The sequence below is a fragment of the Cebidichthys violaceus genome, unplaced genomic scaffold, assembly GCF_023349555.1.
Source record: "Cebidichthys violaceus isolate CVI_PGR_0920_01 unplaced genomic scaffold, fCebVio1.0.p SCAF_13, whole genome shotgun sequence".
NCBI lineage: Eukaryota > Metazoa > Chordata > Actinopteri > Perciformes > Stichaeidae > Cebidichthys > Cebidichthys violaceus.
In genome coordinates this window covers 9,851,154-9,872,432 of record NW_027176296.1, presented here as the reverse complement: position 1 = coordinate 9,872,432, position 21,279 = coordinate 9,851,154, and the positions used below count along the sequence as shown (strand labels likewise).

General features: G+C 40.9%; 2 protein-coding genes across 6 annotated transcripts; both read right to left on the bottom strand.

Annotated features, from left to right (window-relative positions):
* Positions 1-3,518: 3,518 nt before the first annotated feature.
* Positions 3,519-9,464, bottom strand: LOC137870439 (histone-binding protein N1/N2-like). Of its 5 annotated transcripts, XM_068707699.1 has the most exons (15): positions 9,163-9,464; positions 8,724-8,759; positions 8,510-8,623; positions 8,165-8,245; positions 7,921-8,027; positions 7,158-7,517; positions 6,834-6,898; positions 6,684-6,754; positions 6,428-6,501; positions 5,826-6,014; positions 5,549-5,700; positions 5,278-5,352; positions 5,116-5,190; positions 4,456-4,578; positions 3,519-3,728 (listed from the first exon to the last, which is right to left on the bottom strand). In XM_068707699.1, the coding sequence occupies exons 1-15, from the start codon at positions 9,378-9,380 to the stop codon at positions 3,690-3,692; spliced, it is 1,779 nt and encodes a 592-aa protein (XP_068563800.1). In that variant the 5' UTR covers positions 9,381-9,464; the 3' UTR covers positions 3,519-3,689. The 5 variants fall into 5 exon arrangements, with proteins under 5 accessions (XP_068563800.1, XP_068563799.1, XP_068563802.1 ...); XM_068707698.1 differs by having other exon boundaries at positions 3,519-4,578; XM_068707701.1 differs by lacking the exon at positions 4,456-4,578.
* LOC137870601 (WD repeat-containing protein on Y chromosome-like) lies at positions 9,412-21,156 on the bottom strand. Its single transcript, XM_068708005.1, has 4 exons — positions 17,280-21,156; positions 10,554-10,785; positions 10,253-10,355; positions 9,412-9,468 (listed from the first exon to the last, which is right to left on the bottom strand). Exons 1-4 carry the CDS (start codon positions 21,154-21,156, stop codon positions 9,412-9,414), a joined length of 4,269 nt encoding a protein of 1,422 aa, XP_068564106.1.
* Positions 21,157-21,279: the final 123 nt, after the last annotated feature.

Genomic DNA, 21,279 nt, shown 5'->3' with positions numbered 1-21,279 from the left:
AATCTGGTCTCTTTGTTGCAAAGCCCTGTGGCAAGCATACATGCAGTTAGGTGGGTCAGATCCAGCCATTGTGGCACAAATGATTGTTCTGCAGGCGGAAGCCCAAAGTCTGGAGAAAAACCAACCATCCAGTGAGTCCAGAGAAGAGTGAGACTAAGAGTGAACAGAAAATACATAGCGCTTGCTAGTGTCAACACAGCTGTGCTCAGTGGAGCCTTTATTACATTTACTCACAATAAAAAACAGATTCCCTACACAAAGTCCATGATTATTAGATTCTGGGCAAACACTTATTTTCACATGATCAGCTATTGCATGCAAAATATACACCCCGAATTGAAAGTAGATGATTTGAATTCTTGGTACACTCTCCAGACATACAACATGAAACTGAGGGTGAATTACATTTTGGCCCTGAGCCACATCACTGTTGTCCTCTTGTCCAGAGGGGAAGCCTCCTCGGTGGAGTCCGAGCAGGGAGCTGCTGGCTGTGGTGCAGGAGAATTAGAGACTTGAGGAGGAAATCCTCCGGATCCAGCTGGTCAGGCTGCGACACCACACATACAACGGTTGGAGAGTTCTCACAAATAAGTTTGTTTTTTTAACTTTGAAAAGCAAACCACTGTCCGATTAGCTCAAATTAAGTAGTACAGTCAAAACTAATTCTATTCTACTCTATGCCATGTTTCAATTGAAGTAAATTGAGAAATGAGAAGTGGAACAAAATCCTCCAACAGCTTTATAAAGCCGTTAATATCAAATCCTTCCACCCTGTGTTGTGAAACATGAAGCTTTAGGAATTTAACTCATTGTCTGCAATTTTTTTAATTATTATTAATTGTGTGATATGTTGCTTTTACGTTGTGCTGTGTACCACAAACACAATCAGGGTGGTGGTCTCCTGCAGCAGTGAGGACTGAGCTTGAGCTGATTCAGAGGGAGAACCTCCTGCAGATGGAGATAAGCAAAGAGGCTTCCAGGCCCAGGAAACCGCCTCCCCAACTCCAACCCCAGACTCACATCCATGCACCTCTTTCACTGGTAGATCATTTACAGTTGTAGTCATTCACATGCCCATGCTTGAATTGGCAACTCTTCTGGTTTTTAAGCTCCAGGTAGTTTGACATTGTCTGTGACATTGATTCAGATACTGTACCTCTACATGTGTCCCTCAGCTCCAGGCGAGATCCCTCTCCTCTCCACCGGGAAGATGCATGTTGGACTCCTTGGACTCTCTGGGTCCGGCCCCGCATCAATTTAATTCACCACAGCGAATTTGAATCAATTTCTATAATCAAAACCTCTCAAATAGCCCATTGTCAGATCTAAGTACTAATAAAGTGACTGTTTATCATGTTAAATCATCTACTGCTTTGTCAACGTTTTAGTACCTTTCTTGAAATTAAATGGAGTCGTCTGGTGTTTCAGAGCTGGTTTTGTGGTTTTCTAAGACTTGATGCTGGGAGTTGATGTCTATTAGAGGGTGCTGTGCATGGTGGCAGCTCTCTACTCAGGAGGTGGGACCGCCGACTCCCCTTCCACCTGTCCAGTGCCTGTCAGGAGTGTCCCTGCCCAACACCCACACCCCTAGAAACTACGCCCTCCTGTCGGTCCAACAGCGTGTGCCCAGATAGAAGCGATATAGAGAAGAAAAGTTGAGTTGACTAGTATATAGAGCAGTGCGGTCACTTAAAACATCTGCGGACAAACACTCAAGCAAAAACAATCTCTGTTCTGTGCGTTACAATTTACCCGTGTAAGCAACCAAACATAACACTCTACCCAAACTCATGTATGCCTCCCATAAAGAAAATGAACAATTGAATGTTTTTGTAACTCAAGACAACCTTTGCTCATAGTATAAAATAAGTACACAGCTATTTCAAGGGGTAGAAACATTCAATTAAGGTTTATTTTCCTAAGAAGAATGGATCAGTCGGCCCTCATTAGCACAATCACAAATCTAAAAGTGCTCGTGAACCCTTTCCCCCTGCAGGATCCTGCAGTCACCCTCCCTCTCTCTCTAGTGCTGGAGGTTCAGGCAGCAAGAGATCTGGATGTTCCCATCCAGGAGATCTTCAGACTGGCATCCTGCGGCTGGACACGCATGGATCTCTTTGACAAATACAACCAGGTAGAAAAGTGCACAGTAAAGGGAGATCAGAGTCTCGCCTCAATATCGTGCCGTTTGTTAATCAAAACCCAGTGGCGAAAAAAGGCTGTGGTTCTAAATGGAAACGTCACTGAACTTCCACTTATTTCAAGATAAAATCTTCAAACCACTGCACCTGCAGGGATAATTTATAAATTACTTGCACCATCTGGCACAGTTTATCATTTCTGTCAGAGATCATGCAAGCCAAAAAAAATATATAAACTAAAAAAAAAAAAATTTAAAAAAAATAAAAATAAAAAAATAAAAATCGCCATCTGCTGTTTGCAGTGTGCAATTATGTCCCATTGAACAATTACAAAATACTCTGCTTTATTGTAAATGTAACATTTTATTTGCTCTCCACAAACAGCTCTGTAGTGGCCACTGGAAGGTGCCAGTGTGCATTCTGCCAGTTAGGTCATCCTAAAGCCTGACCCAGCTCAACTCCGTACCTCAGGTAGAAAGACCACAAATTATTTGGGGTAGACGGAAACATCTGTACGCAGTTAGATGCTACATAAAATAGGTTAAGAAATCATCAAGTGTCCCATTTCAGGCTTTTGGTAGAGGATGACGCAAGGAAGTCAAGTACACAGACTATGTTTCTGTAAACTTGAGCTGGGCAACATGGAGCTCTGTGTACGTTTGGTTAACGGACGAGACGGCGATGTTCAGACTCTGACAAAGCCCAACCAGAACAGCACCAGTCACTAAGTCACACAGTAAATATCCAGCTGTGGTACAGTGTCAAACATCGCCTTAATTGCCAGGTTTGAAGCATAATATCCCCCGATCTAACCTTTTTAAATAAACATGCTTTACTGTAGTGCCGTTTGTATACCCTGCATCCTGTGACTATCCATGGAAATGCAGCTCTGCGCCATAGGAGTGGATGAATGCTCTTTTTTTGTCCTACACCGATCACCAAAACCCTCCACCCACAGAGGAGTCAGAGTCTAACAGGACAGGAATGCCATGCAGAAGACGTCTCCACAATCAACATCTAACATATGATCTGTTGTGGAAGTTTGAATGAAGGCTCTTCACTCGGCATTTACTTTTTGTTGCAGACAAAATATGCAAATGTCTACAGCAGAAGCATAGTTATGAAAGACATGTGTAGCAGCAAATTGATGAAAAAAAACTGTACATTTTGACAAGCGCTTTAAGTTTGTTAGACTGGCACATTTAGCTACAACTAATTAACATGAATTTATCGACAAATTGCTTGGTATATAAAAATTGTAAAGATTCAGGGGTGTGAATAAAGGAGTAATTTTACAGTGTGGGAGCCCAACTATCACAATGCATGTGTCAATTCTTCTCAAACTGACTGAAAAGAAAATAATTCAGTGATACAAACTTGCATTTGCAATTTTTTTTATATTTATTATTTTTTACTACAAGTATACAAAACTGGACAGACAAAAATCTATGAAAATGATCTTATTTACAAAAAGAAAAGTGTTGACGGGTGGTTGGGCTGGACAGGCATGCTGTGCTGGTTTCGAAGATCGGGAAAGAGACGAGGATGTCACGCTGAAGACCCGCCAGAGGCTGACTGGGTGGTCGACTACAAGAAACAAGCAAGAGAAAAAAAAAGAAAAAAAAAGAAAAAACAAACAAACAAAAAAAACACTTAACATAACAATGACACAAGGATTCAGCACTGCGCCCATCATCTCAAGAGAAAAGTGTTGCTGGTTTGTCTTGCATGGCTCTTGTGAAGAGCTCTCACCACTGCTGGGGTTTTTTCCCCCCCTACTAGACTTTAAAGACACTTCCAGTTACATAGACCAGTTCACAGGGACGTGAACCTTTAACAGCAGTAAGAGGCAATGCTGCAGATCTAGTTACAAATACTCTGAACAGTATTTGCTTGTATAGAGATAAAAGCCACTTCAAATTAATTTGAGAAGTGATTTTGAACAAATAAAAAAAAACCAAAAAAAAAAAAAAAAACCTAATCACTTTCAGGTCTTCTGCTGAGACCTGTATCCAGCCACAGACACATTTTATATCCCGTGTTTAGCCCCAATTTACACAGGACTCCTCCCAACTTCATTGTAGACCTTGATGTTGAGAGTAGGCTTTTTCAGACGACTTGCATATGCAGAAAAACAACCAGAGCCAAAATTGAGGCCGGACCTCCAACAAGAACCATATCTGCAAGTAGCCACTACTGCACATTTGGCCATCTCTTCCATCTAAGCAGGGCAACATTGTCACAGTGCAATCTCTCTTTTTGGAGTGCCGTCTTAGAAACGCAGCAGTTCACAAGACATGAGCCTATCACTCGCCTCCTGTGATTTTCCCTCCTGGACTCCATTGCTGGCACTAGAGTCAGCGCCATTAACTGTGGCTTCCTGTTTCGCTTGTTTAGCATCAGTGTCCTTTACTGGGCTCTCCTCCTCTGGTTTCCTCTGTGTAGAAACATAAAACCAGTCAAAAAGGTGGGGAACGCTTCTGTGCATGACTGTATCCAATGCAAAACAACCTTTAACAAAAAGACATGTTGCCATTCTGACGAGGGGAATGTGGGTAACCAGATGGGGATATGTCAGTCAGTTTTAGTGAAGCATGCACACAAAGCTGATAAAGCTTAAGTTACTGCATTAAGCAGATCAACCCAATGCAACCACCTACATGCCACAAGTACAATAAGGTAACCAACAGAAGTCACACAAAAGCTAAAGATTGACATGAACAGAAAAGCCATAACCAAAGCAGGCAAGCACATGGACCTTGCAACATAAAGTACATGGCCAGTTCCAACATACAGATGATTAGTAAGCAAGGAGTCAGCCTTCAAGGTTTTTATTCCTCAATTATTAAATTGTTGCATTTCCGTAGGTGGAATGGACTGCAAAAATCAGACATGTTGGGCCTCTGAGCCTTCACTAGTGTGAAATTGGCAGCAATTATGATAAAACTCACACAAGGAGATTAGTGGGCCTCACCTTTTTCCTGACGAGGTGGGAGATGTTAGAGACCGCTTTGGAAGGAGAGGCGCTGTCACACGATTTAACTGGGATCTGAAATAGAAAAGTTATGTTTGTAAGGCATTCAGTCATGGATAACAATAAACAGGGTTTTAAGATGCACTAATGCAATGTCCTTACCTGGCTGGCTGTGGCAAATGCTGAAGATGAAGGGCCGCCATTGTCACATAGGAATGCTGAGGTTGAGGCTCCGCCCTGCAAGAGATTGTTACCGAGCAGCAGATGAGGTTCTTAAGCTTGTGGCTCTGTCTTGTGCTCCAATAAGCTTGGTGGATTTTTGATACAGAAACTTTACCGCCAAGACTTACAAAAACGCTCTTTAATGTTACAATAATAGTTGTAGCTCTGGATGATTTTCACCCTTGAGTTATACGTCATCCTGTGTACTCACTAGTGTCTGCTGGACGGCCTGGGAGGCAGCGCTAGCTGTTCTCTGGCTTTCCTTGGCATCCTCAACCTTTTCCCTGATGTCGGGAAGAAGCTGCTTCAGCTCTTCCATCTCATTCTTCTCTTCTGCAGCCCCAATCGCATCCTGCAACATGGCTGTACATGGACGATGACAGTTACGTTCAACTAAAGCATTAAAAAGGGTTCCGCACAGACACTCTGCTGCCATAACGGGTGCACAACAAAGCGGCAGCTATGCTCCAGAGAAAGAAAACTCTTACCCAGACGGGTCTCGATGACTTTTATGGAGCTGTTGTAGTGCTGGATGGCCTGGCTGTACTGATCCATGTAGCAGAGTGTAGTGGCCACATGGTAGTGGGTCTCAGCCAGCAGACGACTGTGGGGAGGCAAGTGCTTGAGCTGCAGGGCCAGACACTCCTGGAAGTCTTCTAGCGCCTGAGGATAGTTACCTGGGGAAGGGAACATGTGGGACAACTATGTCTTATTTTATTATTATTATTATCTTGCTTATTATCATCTTGCTCTAAAATGGCACTAGGAGCCACTCCAGTGATAAATGTTGATAATGACTGAGCAATTTCAAACACCGGTGTACGAGTCACTTGTCTGTCAATTTTTGTTTTAAACCGAATGCAATCATTTGACCCCATACAAAAGCTTACATTTATTTAATGAGAAAAAGAAAAGCACAAAACAGACTGCCTGAGAAACTCGCATCAAGTATTAGAGAGGTGATGAACAGAAAACCTTTTTGATGGGCCAATGTCAGATACCACAAGACGCCATGGTAGAATAATGTAGAGTTTAAGTCAGAATATAGTCTTTGAGAGAGAGAGAAAATAAATAAATAAAAACAACATACCGGATTCGGCACTGACTTCTCCAAGTTTCAGATATGCCTGGGCTGCCATCAGCTGGTCATCTTTGCCTTCCTTTCTGTGGGATAAATAAGACAACCAAGACAATTTAGTGCACTTCTCAGTCTCAAGCAGGGCCCTCATTAACATTATAAAAGTTAAAATTTGTCTCAAGTACCTGAACCCACTTGTTCAGTATGAATCAGTCACTTAAATGCAGATTGACTCGACTTCGCGCCACTAGTTTCATCTCGTCCCTACCTTTTGTAGATTACTTTAGCCACCTCCAGCATCTCCCACGCCAGCTGCAAATTCCCAACTTCATCTTCATCCTGAAGAGACGAGGACGGCATACATCAAAATAAAAATACTCCTAATCATGTTAATTAGACTTCCATGTAGGGCCCTTACCTTCTCCTGTCCATTTTTCTCTCCATCATCATCATCATCATCATCATCATCATCCTCCTCCTCATCTGTTGAAGCAACAGGAGGATGATTAAAGCGGGCTAGGTAATAATGTTTCTATGGTGTGAGTGAGGCAGCAACTAAAGGCAAATGTTCTTAAAAAAATAAAGACAGGTTTCCCTAATGTGCAGTAAAGGCGTGCTACAGTGAGTTTCCTCTTTGCCTTTCTTAATACCCATTAATGTAGCCCCGTTTCATGTAAAGAAACACCGAGATTGTGCACCACCCTTCAACACAAACAGTGCTCAGTATGCAAAGATCTACTGCCCTCTGGTTCCTCATTGTCCTGTTCGGCCTCTGGCTTGGATTCCTCATCTTCTGAAGCCTTTACCTTCTCTAGTGCAGCTTCTTTTACAGGAGGCGCAATAGGACTCTCCCACAGAGCAACTGGGCTCTTCTCAACTCCATTCACGTTAGCCTTCTGGACTGAACCAGTTTCTTTTCCACCCACAGGGGAATTGGAGGATTCCTCTGATCCACTCAGATCACGTCTGCCTGCCACACCATTTTTCACCTCAGTGTTGCCCTTTCCATCCTCAGACTCCAACTTGTCGTCAACTGCCTCAGTATTCTCCCTCTCTGCCATCGCATCATACACCTGCTTCCGTAGGTCATCTCTAGTGTTTTCTGCACCAGAGTGGCATGAGGAAAATGCGTTCACATTAGATAGTTGAACTGACCTATGTTTTATTCTAATGCCACATTTATAAATTGTTGCTTGGCTTCCTCTCCACACTGGGACTTAAGATAATAAATTAAAAGACAAGACACCAGAAAACACTTCAGACTAATGCACAAAACTGTCATGACCCATCAAACTAGAACCATTAATTACATGTGCCTCATAGTGAGTCAGAAACAGTCTAAATACCTGAAGATACCCATTTGAAATGACTGCTGAGCCCATCCCCTTAATCAGGACACACACACACACACACACACACACACACACACACACACACACACACACACACACACACACACACACACACACACACACACACACACACACACACACACACACACACACCATCAAGATTGTTGGCACTCTCAATATTTGAGCTGCTGGGCTCCTCCTCTTCCTCAGATTCTTCTGGGACTCCCTCCAGGGCATTACCAAGGACGCTGTTCTCCATCCTAACCAAAACACACGGAGGAAAAGAATCATTCTGAACAGAAAGTGCCACAGTAGCCGAGTTCAATTGTATAGCAAGACCACCCAATACATTGTAGGACTACGTTTTAATAAAAGGTAAGCAATGAAGTTCATCAACCTGGCCAGCTCCAGTAGGGACTTCCCACACAGGAAGAAGGCCTCACCACACTCTTCTGCAGTGTCCCCATACTTCGCAGCCCTGGCAGATAAACACACAAGTACTGAAGGGCAAGTTTTGTTCAGGGGGTGGTGATCAAGGTACAGACTACGGTCACATAATCAAAATCCCACTACAGTTTAGAGCGGACGCACAATTTGAACAAAGGTCATTGTGCATCTCAGCCTAAATAGAAAAGTGTAAGAAAGTGTGAATACATTGTCACAGACAATACGTGAGACAATACGTGAATACCACAGATTAATAACACAACTCTGTGAAAAACATAGCTTTAGTTATACTCACAGCATGCCGCAGGCGTCCTGGAAGACACTCACAGCAGACACAATATCTCCCATCACTAGATGCCTGTTCCCTGTGCCAATCAGCTTCTTTGCCTCCTCCAAGACGTCAACGGAGCTGCAGGAAAATAAAATAAATAAATGAGTATATTTATAAAATAAATCCAACGTTGAATAATGCCAAAAGATGAAGCGCAGTTGTCTAACTGGATACGCACCTGTTTGCTGCTGAGGAGCACGGCCTCTCCTCCACACTGAGAGAGTCAAGGGAGACTTGAGTTCAGTCAACAACACAAGCGAACACGCCCCGAGTCCACACCTTACTTTTTTACTGTGGACCGATACCATTTTGGCTACGCGTAGAGATGTTACTGCTGGACTTTATTGTTGTTAGCACTGTAACGACTGTTAGCCTGCTAGCAACCACCGACAGAGTAGGAGGATAGTCGACTTTGTTACTAGCGTTTGCAGCCGCCATAAAGTACAGTTAACCGTCACTTTAGTTGCATAGGCAATGCCATTGACAAGTACGTACAACCGAACATGCAACCAGTAACGTTACTAACCACGCAAGGTCGTCGGCGTTACCTAGCTAAAGGGTAGCTAGCCGCGCTGCCCCCGTATACGTTGCAGTGAGAAAATACAAGCGAGTCTTACCTCCCAGAGCCTGACGCAGTGGACGTTTCCTCCGGCATTTTTACAGGACGATAATAGAGCGACAATACAGACGGCCTCGAGTCCAGGGAACAAAGTGCAGGTGTACTTCCAGTCTTTGTTAGCGCGCTTAAATAGAGAAAAGAAAGCTTTCTACTTCCGCTTAACTTGGAACGCGGGAGATTGGAGTTAAAGGGGCCGCAGCTGGTACCACGGTGCATTCAGGGTCCGTGGCAAAAAAGTAAAGGTGGCCTACTTCTTCTTCTTCTTCTTCTTCTTCTTCTTCTTCTTCTTCTTCTTCTTCTTCTTCTGTGGTGTTTAACGGCAGCTTGCATCCGTTTTGTTACATTACTGCCATCTTCCGGTTTCAATCCGTTCCTATGTTCCCAACTACTAAACTTTCCCCATCAGTCCCGTTGCTCGCAAAAAGTTTGTAAAGCACCTTCTTCCCAGATTACTAGATCCCCACTCTAGTATATTATTCAGCTCTCTTCCTCTCATCCCTAGTCTTTGCATTTCTCCCAGCCTGGCAGTGCTCACAGAGACCGGTTGGATGTTTCCCTGTCATGTGTAGTGAGCTGCGTAGATTGCTGTGCCCTATTCTTAAAGCTTAGACACACAAAACATATTATCTGCGCACTGATTGGCAGACAAAAGTCCTACACAATAACAAGTGATTATGTTTGATTTTCAGTTTTTCAAAACGGTAAATGGCTATTTATAAAATAAGTCCCAGATGTAAATTAAATCTTAAGCTCTGTCAATTTATTTTTATTGACAATAGCTATAATCAGAATCAGAACCGTTTAATTGCCAAAGTATGTTGCACATACAAAGAATTTGACAAGGTGGATGGTGCATAACATTAAACAATCAACACAGGTATAAAAGACATGGTATAAAAATAGAAACATATTGAAATTTACAATAAAATATAAAAATATGCTAAATAAACAAACAAATAAGAGTATATTAAAACAAGTATATTATACACAGGATGAAGTCCACAAACAGGATCCTGGCGTAGGTTCCTGAGGAGTCCAGATGCTGGATGATGAAGTGAAGGGCCATGTTGACTGTGTCGTCTACAGACCTGTTGGCTGTTGGGGTCCAGGAGTGGGTCAGTGAGGGTTTTTAGGTGAGACAAAACAAGGTGCTCAAAAGACTTCATAACCACAGTGGTCAGGGTGACGGGCCTGTACATTACAATACAGTCATTTAGCAGATGCTTTTATCCAAAGCGACTTACAATTCAGTATCTATCAATATACCGTAGGCACAGCTACGGGAGCAATTTTGTGGTTAAGTGTCTTGCTCAAGGACACATTGACATGCGACTAGCGGAGCCGATGTCAATTGAAGGACGGCCCTGCTCTCCACTTAGCCACGGTCACCTGTAGTCATTAAGTCCTGATCCTTGGTTTTTTGGAGTGATGGTGGAGACCTTGAAGCAGGCTGGTACGTGGCAGGTCTCCAGGGAGGTGTTGAAGATGTATGTGAACACTAGAGACAGCTGATCAGCACAATGCTTCAGGGTGGAGGGGGAGACAGAGTCTGGGGCTGCTTTGCCGGCCCAGACTTTAAACAGCCTGTTGGCGTCTCTCCCCAGAATAGAGAGAGTCGACACTGGGGAATGGGATAAAGGATTGACTTACTTTCGAAATGTAGGAAAAACGAAAACAATTAGGCTCGCTTGATGAACTCCGCCTAGCCTGTAAAGTAGACGAGAGCAGGCAGCAGCAGGGGGCGCTAAAAAAAAAACTGCGGTCAAGGGTACATCCCAAGTCTCTTAATTGCATCCCTGTTTCCCTCACTTGGGTCCTTTCCTTGCGTCTTAGTCCCTCCCACCAGGGATACGTGGAGGAGAGAGGAACGTGGAAATATGTTTTAAGAGACATGAGTCGTCCTTTCCCCTGAAGTGTCACATGAAGCGACACAGTAATCATCACTGTAGAGGTGTTTTCTCTGTTACCTCTTTAATAAACTGTGTCCTGTTTATGGACATCAAACCCTGTTTATTGACATCAAACCCTCAGGAATGAACAGCCTCACATGACTGAATGAAATGATGATAAATGATGTAAAAAGCTCTCTCTGACTTTAATTGTATACTTTATAAAAGTTATTGAGGGAGATATCAGATCATGAAAAGACAAATCTTTCTAACAAATGAAGAAAGTTGTTTGTGGTCCTTTTGTTGTTCAGTCTACAATGAACATATATTTAAACCAGATACTGAATCAGAAAACATATCAAATATAAAGCTTGAGTTTAATCTGCGATCCATCTTTTACATGTTGAAAAATATCAGTCCGATCGGCTACAGCGTCCAATCACATAACTAATGAACAAAGAGGAGGCGTGTCCGCCGTTAAAACACTTCCTGGAAGCCTATTATCGTGGCTCCTTGCTCATGGCTCCTCAGAGATCCCTCCTCTCACCTCAATCCTCGCTCCTCCGAGCTAAATAAGAGCTTTGGGACGGCCGTCAATATGGCGGCGCAGAACAACTTCCGGTTCAAGCGAGGATCGAGGAGTGAGGAAATGACAATTAAGAGACTTGGGATGTACCAGTGGTGGTCAGGGCCAGCAAAGCCTTCTCTGCTGGCCTAAACAGAATCACAAAGTTATAGCTATTTTATAATTTAATCATTATTCCTAAATACACTACATGTATTATAATTTCTAAAAATATTTTTCCCATTATCTTATTTTCTCATTGCACAGCTACTGTCTTCCTCTGTTACTCTGCTTCCAGCCTGCAGCGCTGCTTCCAGCACAGCTTGTTTTAAGGAGAGCTTTTATTCAATCAGATTTCACCTCTATGTCTCTAGGTAAGAAGAGAGGCCCGAGGCCTGCAGACTCACAAGTGAATCCCTTTGCAGTTTAAGTAAATGGGGACGCTATTGTTGATTGTCATAGTGTTCAACCAATCAGATCTTTAGTTTGACATGTTGGGCGTATTCTTTGATGTCTCAGAGCCTTCTAGCTGGCTTACAAGTACGTCAGCATTAACGTGCGCCATGATTGGTCAGTGGGCTAATGTGACTGTTTTGAAGCTGAAGCAACTATCAGAAGTTAGTATTAGTAAGAGTTCAAGTTCAAAGATATGGAAGTTATGACATTTTCTGCGTTTTGCTTGGTGTAGAATCTTTTTTTTTTTTACCTAGCTTTGTTTATTTAACACTCAATGGCTGAAGGAGGAGAAACGGATTTCTCAAGAAGGACATTTCAGGAAGAGCTGGACATCAAAGGATCGGCCAACCCCACAGCTAGCAGCCCTGACCCAGCATGAAAAAGGATTTGTACAAACGGTATTTCTGGCTGACAGTGTCGGGGAAGAGTGCGTTTTAATTTGCAACTGAGTGGCTTGGTGTTTGGAGCTGTTTGGAGCTACGCTAAGCTACACGACACCAAAGGGAGAATATGTCATTTTATTATTAATATTTATTTAGATTAAAGGTCTGCTGAGACCCTCAGCTTCTTTAAATCAAGATTGAAGACTTTTCTGTTTGCTGCTGCCTTTAATTGAACCAGATTACGTTTTGTATCTCCCACTAAGGAGGGCCCATAAACAGTCCACGCACAAGGTCATGAAAACTTGGAATACACTGAGGTGAAAGGGACCACAAGGATATGAATCAATTTAATGAATTAATCAAAAAGTGATATTTTTTGTGTAATACTTATGTTTATTATAACTTGCTATTTTAGAAATACAATCTCACAAAACAATAGTGCTTTCTTTTATTTGATAAAAGTAATAAATAAAGTAATCAATTGAATTGACAGGTGATTCTGGATGTTTATTACATAATTGAATGGTAGAATTTCTTACAAATTGATTATTGTTTATTATAAAACTCACTGACATGTTGTCTCATTATACAGTTAAACAGAGATGGAGGTCCGATGTCTGTGTTTCACCTCATCTCAGGAGATTTATTTTTGCCATGTTGATGTTAACATTCCCTAGCTGGCTACAACGTCACTCAAAAAAACGACGCTTTCAACAAACTTCATAAAATCATGGAAAGGATTTCCACACGATTAAAATGCTTTCTTTAAGCATAAAACATTTATGTTGCTCCAACTTAAAGTACTTGAGTAGGATCAACTTAATTTATTAGGGTTGGTTCAACGAATTTACTTGGGTTGTGTCCAACTCAACTTAATAGGGTTGGTTTGACTAATTCTACATTAGTAAAAAATACAATAGTCAATTAAGTTGGACTAACCCAAATTAATTAATTAATTTAATCCGGCCCAAATAAAATAGGTTGGACTAACCCAAATAAATTAAGTTGATCCGGCCCAAGTAAATTATATTGGACCAACAGAATTGCTTATTGCTTAAAGAAAGCAGTTTAATCGTGTTGAAGTACTTTCCATGATTTAGCTAAGGTAATTCTAAAAATAACTTTAGAGTGTTAACATTTTTTAAATGTTCACCGTGAACCAGAACTGAAACTTAAGTTTTAACAAAATATACAGCCTGGTTGGCTTGAAACATAACAAGACAAATGGGAGATGTTGCAATACAATTGTCGGCACTGAATAATGTTTTAAGTAATTGCATAGAACTTTCACTTAAAGTATCTTATAGTATATTTCTTGAAAGTATACTACAGTACAATTATTTTAAAGTGTGTTAAAAGTTGAATTTTGAAAATAGGTGAAAGCGTAACTTTTGTATACTTTTACACATAAAAATGTGTAATAAATAAAGTAATCAATTGAATTGACAGGTGATTCTGGATGTTTATTACATAATTGAATGGTACAATTTCTTACAAATTGATTATTGTTTATTATAAAACTCACTGACATGTTGTCTCATTATACAGTTAAACAGAGATGGAGGTCCGATGTCTGTGTTTCACCTCATCTCAGGAGATTTATTTTTGCCATGTTGATGTTAACATTCCCTAGCTGGCTACAACGTCACTCAAAAAAACGACGCTTTCAACAAACTTCATAAAATCATGGAAAGGATTTCCACACGATTAAAATGCTTTCTTTAAGCATAAAACATTTATGTTGCTCCAACTTAAAGTACTTGAGTAGGATCAACTTAATTTATTAGGGTTGGTTCAACGAATTTACTTGGGTTGTGTCCAACTCAACTTAATAGGGTTGGTTTGACTAATTCTACATTAGTAAAAAATACAATAGTCAATTAAGTTGGACTAACCCAAATTAATTAATTAATTTAATCCGGCCCAAATAAAATAGGTTGGACTAACCCAAATAAATTAAGTTGATCCGGCCCAAGTAAATTATATTGGACCAACAGAATTGCTTATTGCTTAAAGAAAGCAGTTTAATCGTGTTGAAGTACTTTCCATGATTTAGCTAAGGTAATTCTAAAAATAACTTTAGAGTGTTAACATTTTTTAAATGTTCACCGTGAACCAGAACTGAAACTTAAGTTTTAACAAAATATACAGCCTGGTTGGCTTGAAACATAACAAGACAAATGGGAGATGTTGCAATACAATTGTCGGCACTGAATAATGTTTTAAGTAATTGCATAGAACTTTCACTTAAAGTATCTTATAGTATATTTCTTGAAAGTATACTACAGTACAATTATTTTAAAGTGTGTTAAAAGTTGAATTTTGAAAATAGGTGAAAGCGTAACTTTTGTATACTTTTACACATAAAAATGTGTAATAAATAAAGTAATCAATTGAATTGACAGGTGATTCTGGATGTTTATTACATAATTGAATGGTACAATTTCTTACAAATTGATTATTGTTTATTATAAAACTCACTGACATGTTGTCTCATTATACAGTTTAACAGAGATGGAGGTCCGATGTCTGTGTTTCACCTCATCTCAGGAGATTTATTTTTGCCATGTTGATGTTAACATTCCCTAGCTGGCTACAACGTCACTCAAAAAAACGACGCTTTCAACAAACTTCATAAAATCATGGAAAGGATTTTCACACGATTAAAATGCTTTCTTTAAGCATAAAACATTTATGTTGCTCCAACTTAAAGTACTTGAGTAGGATCAACTTAATTTATTAGGGTTGGTTCAACGAATTTACTTGGGTTGTGTCCAACTCAACTTAATAGGGTTGGTTTGACTAATTCTACATTAGTAAAAAATACAATAGCCAATTAAGTTGGACTAACCCAAATTAATTAATTAATTTAATCCGGCCCAAGTAAAATAGGTTGGACTAACCCAAATAAATTAAGTAGATCCGGCCAAAGTAAATTATATTGGACCAACAAAATTGCTTATTGCTTAAAGAAAGCAGTTTAATCATGTTGAAGTACTTTCCATGATTTAGCTAAGGTAATTCTAAAGATAACTTTAGAGTGTTAACATTTTTTAAATGTTCACCGTGAACCAGAACTGAAACTTAAGTTTTAACAAAATATACAGCCTGGTTGGCTTGAAACATAACAAGACAAATGGGAGATGTTGCAATACAATTGTCGGCACTGAATAATTTTTTTTTTTTAAATGTACATTTTTTGGAGTACCCGGAGAAAAACCGGCGACAGTCCATATTTGAATCACATCACGTGTTTTAAAATGGTGTTGCTTGTTGCAGATTTGTTTTTACATTTACTTTTTTTTTTTTTTTAAATGTACATTTTTTGGAGTACCCGGAGAAAAAACGGCAACAGTTCATATTTGAATCACATCACGTGTTTTAAAATGGTGTTGCTTGTTGCAGATTTGTTTTTACATTTACATTTTTTTTTTTTAAATGTACATTTTTCAGAGTACCCGGAGAAAAACCAGCAACAGTCCATATTTGAATCACATCACATGTTTTAAAATGGTGTTGCTTGTTGCAGATTTGTTTTTACATTTACATTTTTTTTTTTAAATGTACATTTTTCAGAGTACCTGGAGAAAAACCGGCAACAGTTCATATTTGAATCACATCACGTGTTTTAAAATGGTGTTGCTTGTTGCAGATTTGTTTTTGCATTTACATTTTTGTTTTTAAACGTAAATTTTTCGGAGTACCCGGAGAAAAACCGGCAACAGTCCATATTTGAATCACATCACGTGTTTTAAAATGGTGTTGCTTGTTGCAGATTTGTTTTTGCATTTACATTTTTGTTTTTAAATGTACATTTTTTGGAGTACCCGGAGAAAAACCGGCAACAGTCCATATTTGAATCACATCACGTGTTTTAAAATGGTGTTGCTTGTTGCAGATTTGTTTTTACATTTAAATTTATTTTTTTTAAATGTACATTTTTTGGAGTACCCGGAGAAAAACTGGCAACAGTCCATATTTGAATCACATCACGTGTTTTAAAATGGTGTTGCTTGTTGCAGATTTGTTTTTACATTTACATTTTTTTTTTAAATGTACATTTTTCGGAGTACCCGGAGAAAAACCGGCAACAGTCCATATTTGAATCACATCACGTGTTTTAAAATGGTGTTGCTTGTTGCAGATTTGTTTTTGCATTTACATTTTTGTTTTTAAATGTACATTTTTTGGAGTACCCGGAGAAAAACCGGCAACAGTCCATATTTGAATCACATCACGTGTTTTAAAATGGTGTTGCTTGTTGCAGATTTGTTTTTACATTTAAATTTATTTTTTTTAAATGTACATTTTTTGGAGTACCCGGAGAAAAACCGGCAACAGTCCATATTTGAATCACATCACGTGTTTTAAAATGGTGTTGCTTGTTGCAGATTTGTTTTTACATTTACATTTTTTTTTTTAAATGTACATTTTTCGGAGTACCCGGAGAAAAACCGGCAACAGTCCATATTTGAATCACATCACGTGTTTTAAAATGGTGTTGCTTGTTGCAGATTTGTTTTTACATTTACTTCTTTTTTTTTTAAATGTACATTTTTTGGAGTACTCGGAGAAAAACCGGCAACAGTCCATATTTGAATCACATCACGTGTTTTAAAATAGTGTTGTTTGTTGCAGATTTGTTTTTGCATTTACATTTATTTTTTTTAAATGTAAATTTTTCGGAGTACCCGGAGAAAAACCGGCAACAGTCCATATTTGAATCACATCACGTGCTTTAAACTGTTTTAAAGCGCACTGTCATATTTGGACGTAATACGGTTTAATGTCTGGGGAGAACTTTGTTTAAGGTCAGTGCCACCTCTGATGAGCGGGGTCTGAGGCAGCCGTGGCTTGAGCCGGGTCTGATGATGTGTGACCTGAACCCTATCACGAATGGATGGAAAGCGTACATGCTCTGATATTTGCTTCGTCTCCTGCTTGCCTGGCAAGGTGTTTGGTGGACATGGTGTGAGGACGCTGTCTTTGAATGTGTCTCCCTGCCGAATCTTGAGCACACTGTCATATTTGGACGTAGTGCGGTTTAATGTCTGGGGAGTACTTTGTTTAAGGTCAGCGCCACCTCTGATGAGTGGGGTCTGAGGCGGCTGTGGCTTCAGCTGGGTCTGATGTGTGACCTGAACCCTATCACGGATGGGTGGAAAGCGTACATGCTCTGATGTTTGCTTCGTCTCCTGCTTGCCTGGCAAGGTGTTTGGTGGACATGGTGTGAGGACGCTGTCTTTGAATGTGTCTCCCTGCCGAATCTTGAGCACACTGTCATATTTGGACGTAGTGCGGTTTAATGTCTGGGGAGTACTTTGTTTAAGGTCAGCGCCACCTCTGATGAGTGGGGTCTGAGGCGGCTGTGGCTTCAGCTGGGTCTGATGTGTGACCTGAACCCTATCACGGATGGGTGGAAAGCGTACATGCTCTGATGTTTGCTTCGTCTCCTGCTTGCCTGGCAAGGTGTTTGGTGGACATGGTGTGAGGACGCTGTCTTTGAATGTGTCTCCCTGCCGAATCTTGAGCACACTGTCATATTTGGACGTAGTGCGGTTTAATGTCTGGGGAGTACTTTGTTTAAGGTCAGCGCCACCTCTGATGAGTGGGGTCTGAGGCGGCTGTGGCTTCAGCTGGGTCTGATGTGTGACCTGAACCCTATCACGGATGGGTGGAAAGCGTACATGCTCTGATGTTTGCTTCGTCTCCTGCTTGCCTGGCAAGGTGTTTGGTGGACATGGTGTGAGGACACTGTCTTTGAACGTGTCTCCCTGCCGAATCTTGAGCACACGTCCATATTTGGACCTTGTTTGATTTAATGTTTGGGGAGAACTTTGTTTAAGGTCAGCGCTACCTCTGATGAGCGGGGTCTGAGGCGGCTGTGGCTTGAGCTGGGTCTGATGATGGGTGACCTGAACCCTATCACGGGTGGGTGGAAAGCGTACATGCTCTGATGTTTGCTTCGTCTCCTGCTTGCCTGGCAAGGTGTTTGGTGGACATGGTGTGTCTTTGAATTCTGCAAATTGGTTGCATATATTGTCAATTTTGTCATAGAGATGATCAAAGTTTGGTATTGGTGATGGGGACCGTGTTGACTTTGGGACGATTGACTTTTTATCGTTTCTTGTCAATGTTGTGGCTGATCCTGCTGCCTCCTCCTGGTCAGCATTCTTCTGAAAGCGGAGATCCGAATCACTCCATTTGTCTTTCCCAAAGACACCTATGTGGGAGCCTGTGTTGTGCCATAGGTGGAGGTAGTGGTCCAAGCCCGCAGTAATGATTATTTTACAACTGTGGTCACACTGAACACTCACCACCTCTGTAAGGTGACATTGCCAGGAGCCCAACAGAGGAGGTTGAGCCAATGACACGCGGCACCCATTTATATCCTCAAATGGCTCTTCCTTTGCCTGTTTTCTGAACCCAAAATGTGCAATGTCCCACTGACAAATCTTGCCAGTACTATCCCCAGTCAGTAATATCTGTTCTTTGAGGTCAGTCGACATGGTGGTAATGACGGCACCTTCCTTATCCACTGCCCTGAACTTTGCTATCAAACCTCCGTAGATATTCGCAGACCAGGCACATATGTAGCCATCTGCAGAAGTCAGCAGTGTGGCTGTTTGCTCTCTGACCTCCCTTTTTGTCAGACACACTAGATGGTCTATCTTGTTTCTCGATTTTTCAGGATTCGTTTCATTGGGCTGACTCCCTGTCAGTCCTGTCATCCAGCTGAGCGCCTTGCCATGATCAGCATCCCAGATGACAATACTCCCATTGCTGGAGGCAGTAATAAGTCTTTCTTTGTCAACAGTTATTGAGGAAATATCATTTAAATACTGGTGGCTAAAAGACCTGTTGTCGTAGCCCTCTACATGCAGGTCATAAATGATGTTTGAGTTCTGTACCGACACATACACCCTATTGTTCAAGCAGACAATACCTGTCACCTCATTTGGCAGGGTAAAGGGAAGAACGGAAAGTAATGTTCCGTTGTTAAAGTTCCAGAATTTCAATTTCCTATCCTGAGAAACTGTGATTAGTTTGCGCTGCGGTTCATCAAATGCAATGACAGTGTGCCCCACATGCTTATCTGGAGTTACCTTGAACTGTGAGACGACCTGTCCTGTTGAGATGTCCCACACGGTCACCACACCATCTTGGCAAACAGAGATGACCTGTTTGTAAAGGCTGTGATACAGCGCACAGCACAGGGGCTTGTCATGGGATGTTAATGCATGTTGAAAAACATCTGTTCCTCTTCCAAGATAGGATCCTATTTTGGTGTTAGCCAGGACTAACTCATTGTTGTATGTGTTATAACACATACTGGCGATGAAGCCATTTTTCATGCCTTGAACCTGGATGCTTTGCAAAGGCAGTAAATCGTCTTCGGACCACACACGAACATTCTTGTCCTGAGATAAAGTGACGAAAACATTATCTTTGTGATTTAGGGTAATGTGGGTGATGGGTTTGACGTGTCCTGGTAATGACTGTTTGCATGACATGGTGTTGTGGAGATACCACTCACGCAGTAAACCATCTGTACCACCCGTCACCAGTTTCTCAGTCAAAGGGGAGTATTCAACACAGGTGAAAAACGCCTTATCTGAAGGGCTTGTAAAGGCGGTTTTTCGGAAGTTAGCTTTGTCTATCTTGGGTAGGCGAACAAGGACCATTGTCTTGGATGATTTACCACAGATGGCCAATGAGTCAATGTTTGGAAAGTATTGGATCTGTTTGCAGATATCTTCAAAGATGTGGATTTGAACATATCGAAAGTCTTTAGAGTGTTCTTTTAACAGCGTTGAAACACAAAAATCTTGAGAAGGCCGCTCATAGAGTCCATCCTCTAATGTTTTTTCGCCGAAGAGGCCATTTTTCTGTACATTGTATGAGATCAACACATACAAATAACCTTTTACATCCCCTAAGGATAACATTGCTTTAGTGCCATTGGACCCATAGTTTATGGCACTCACTGTGTCGTCTACAAATAAACGGTGACTGACTGTGAAGGACTTTTCCATGCAAGAATAGAACACAATTTCATTTTGAGAAGTGGAGATCGCCACCTGTCTGAGTTCTTTGATGTACACCATGCCATTTATGAGCATTTTATCATGCGAATATGGAAGCCCCTTTCCTTTTGCTTTGACTTCAATTTGGCATGAAGTGTCAAATCTGTCAGACATGTAGGTAAAAATGGCATTCGAGCTGATGGACATGTATTGACCTCTCTGGTAAGTCCTGATGGATCTTTTTTGAACAGCAGATTCATATCCGGGTTCTTCTTCTTTGTCAGGACTGAATAGCATTTGAACAATCGCTCTACCTTGATTCAAATGTGTCAATTTGATATCTTTGGGAAATATATATCCATGATCTAAGCCTTTTGAAACCTCATATTTACAAAGCAGGAATTCCAGCAACTCACCAAGGTCCACAGTTCCATCACAGTTTGTGTCAATCTTGTGGAACAAGGCAGTGAGTTCGTCTCTATTGTCTGTACCAAAGACATCATTCAGTCCTTCACAAAATTCCTCCTTGTCCAGTGTTCCACCTCCATCTACATCTGCTTGCTTAAATAGCTCCACGATTTCAGGAATCTGTGCAGCAGTAAACATTTGTTTAGGGTTAGATACCTCTTCCATGGTATCTAACACCACATCATATAAACATTCTCTTTTCATCATTTCTGTTTCTCTTGTCATCATTTCTGTTTCTCTTGTCATTATTTCTTAGATTGAACCAATTATTATTTTTAGTACTACCAGTTTGAAACAATATCAAAGCCAGAATAACATCAATGCCAA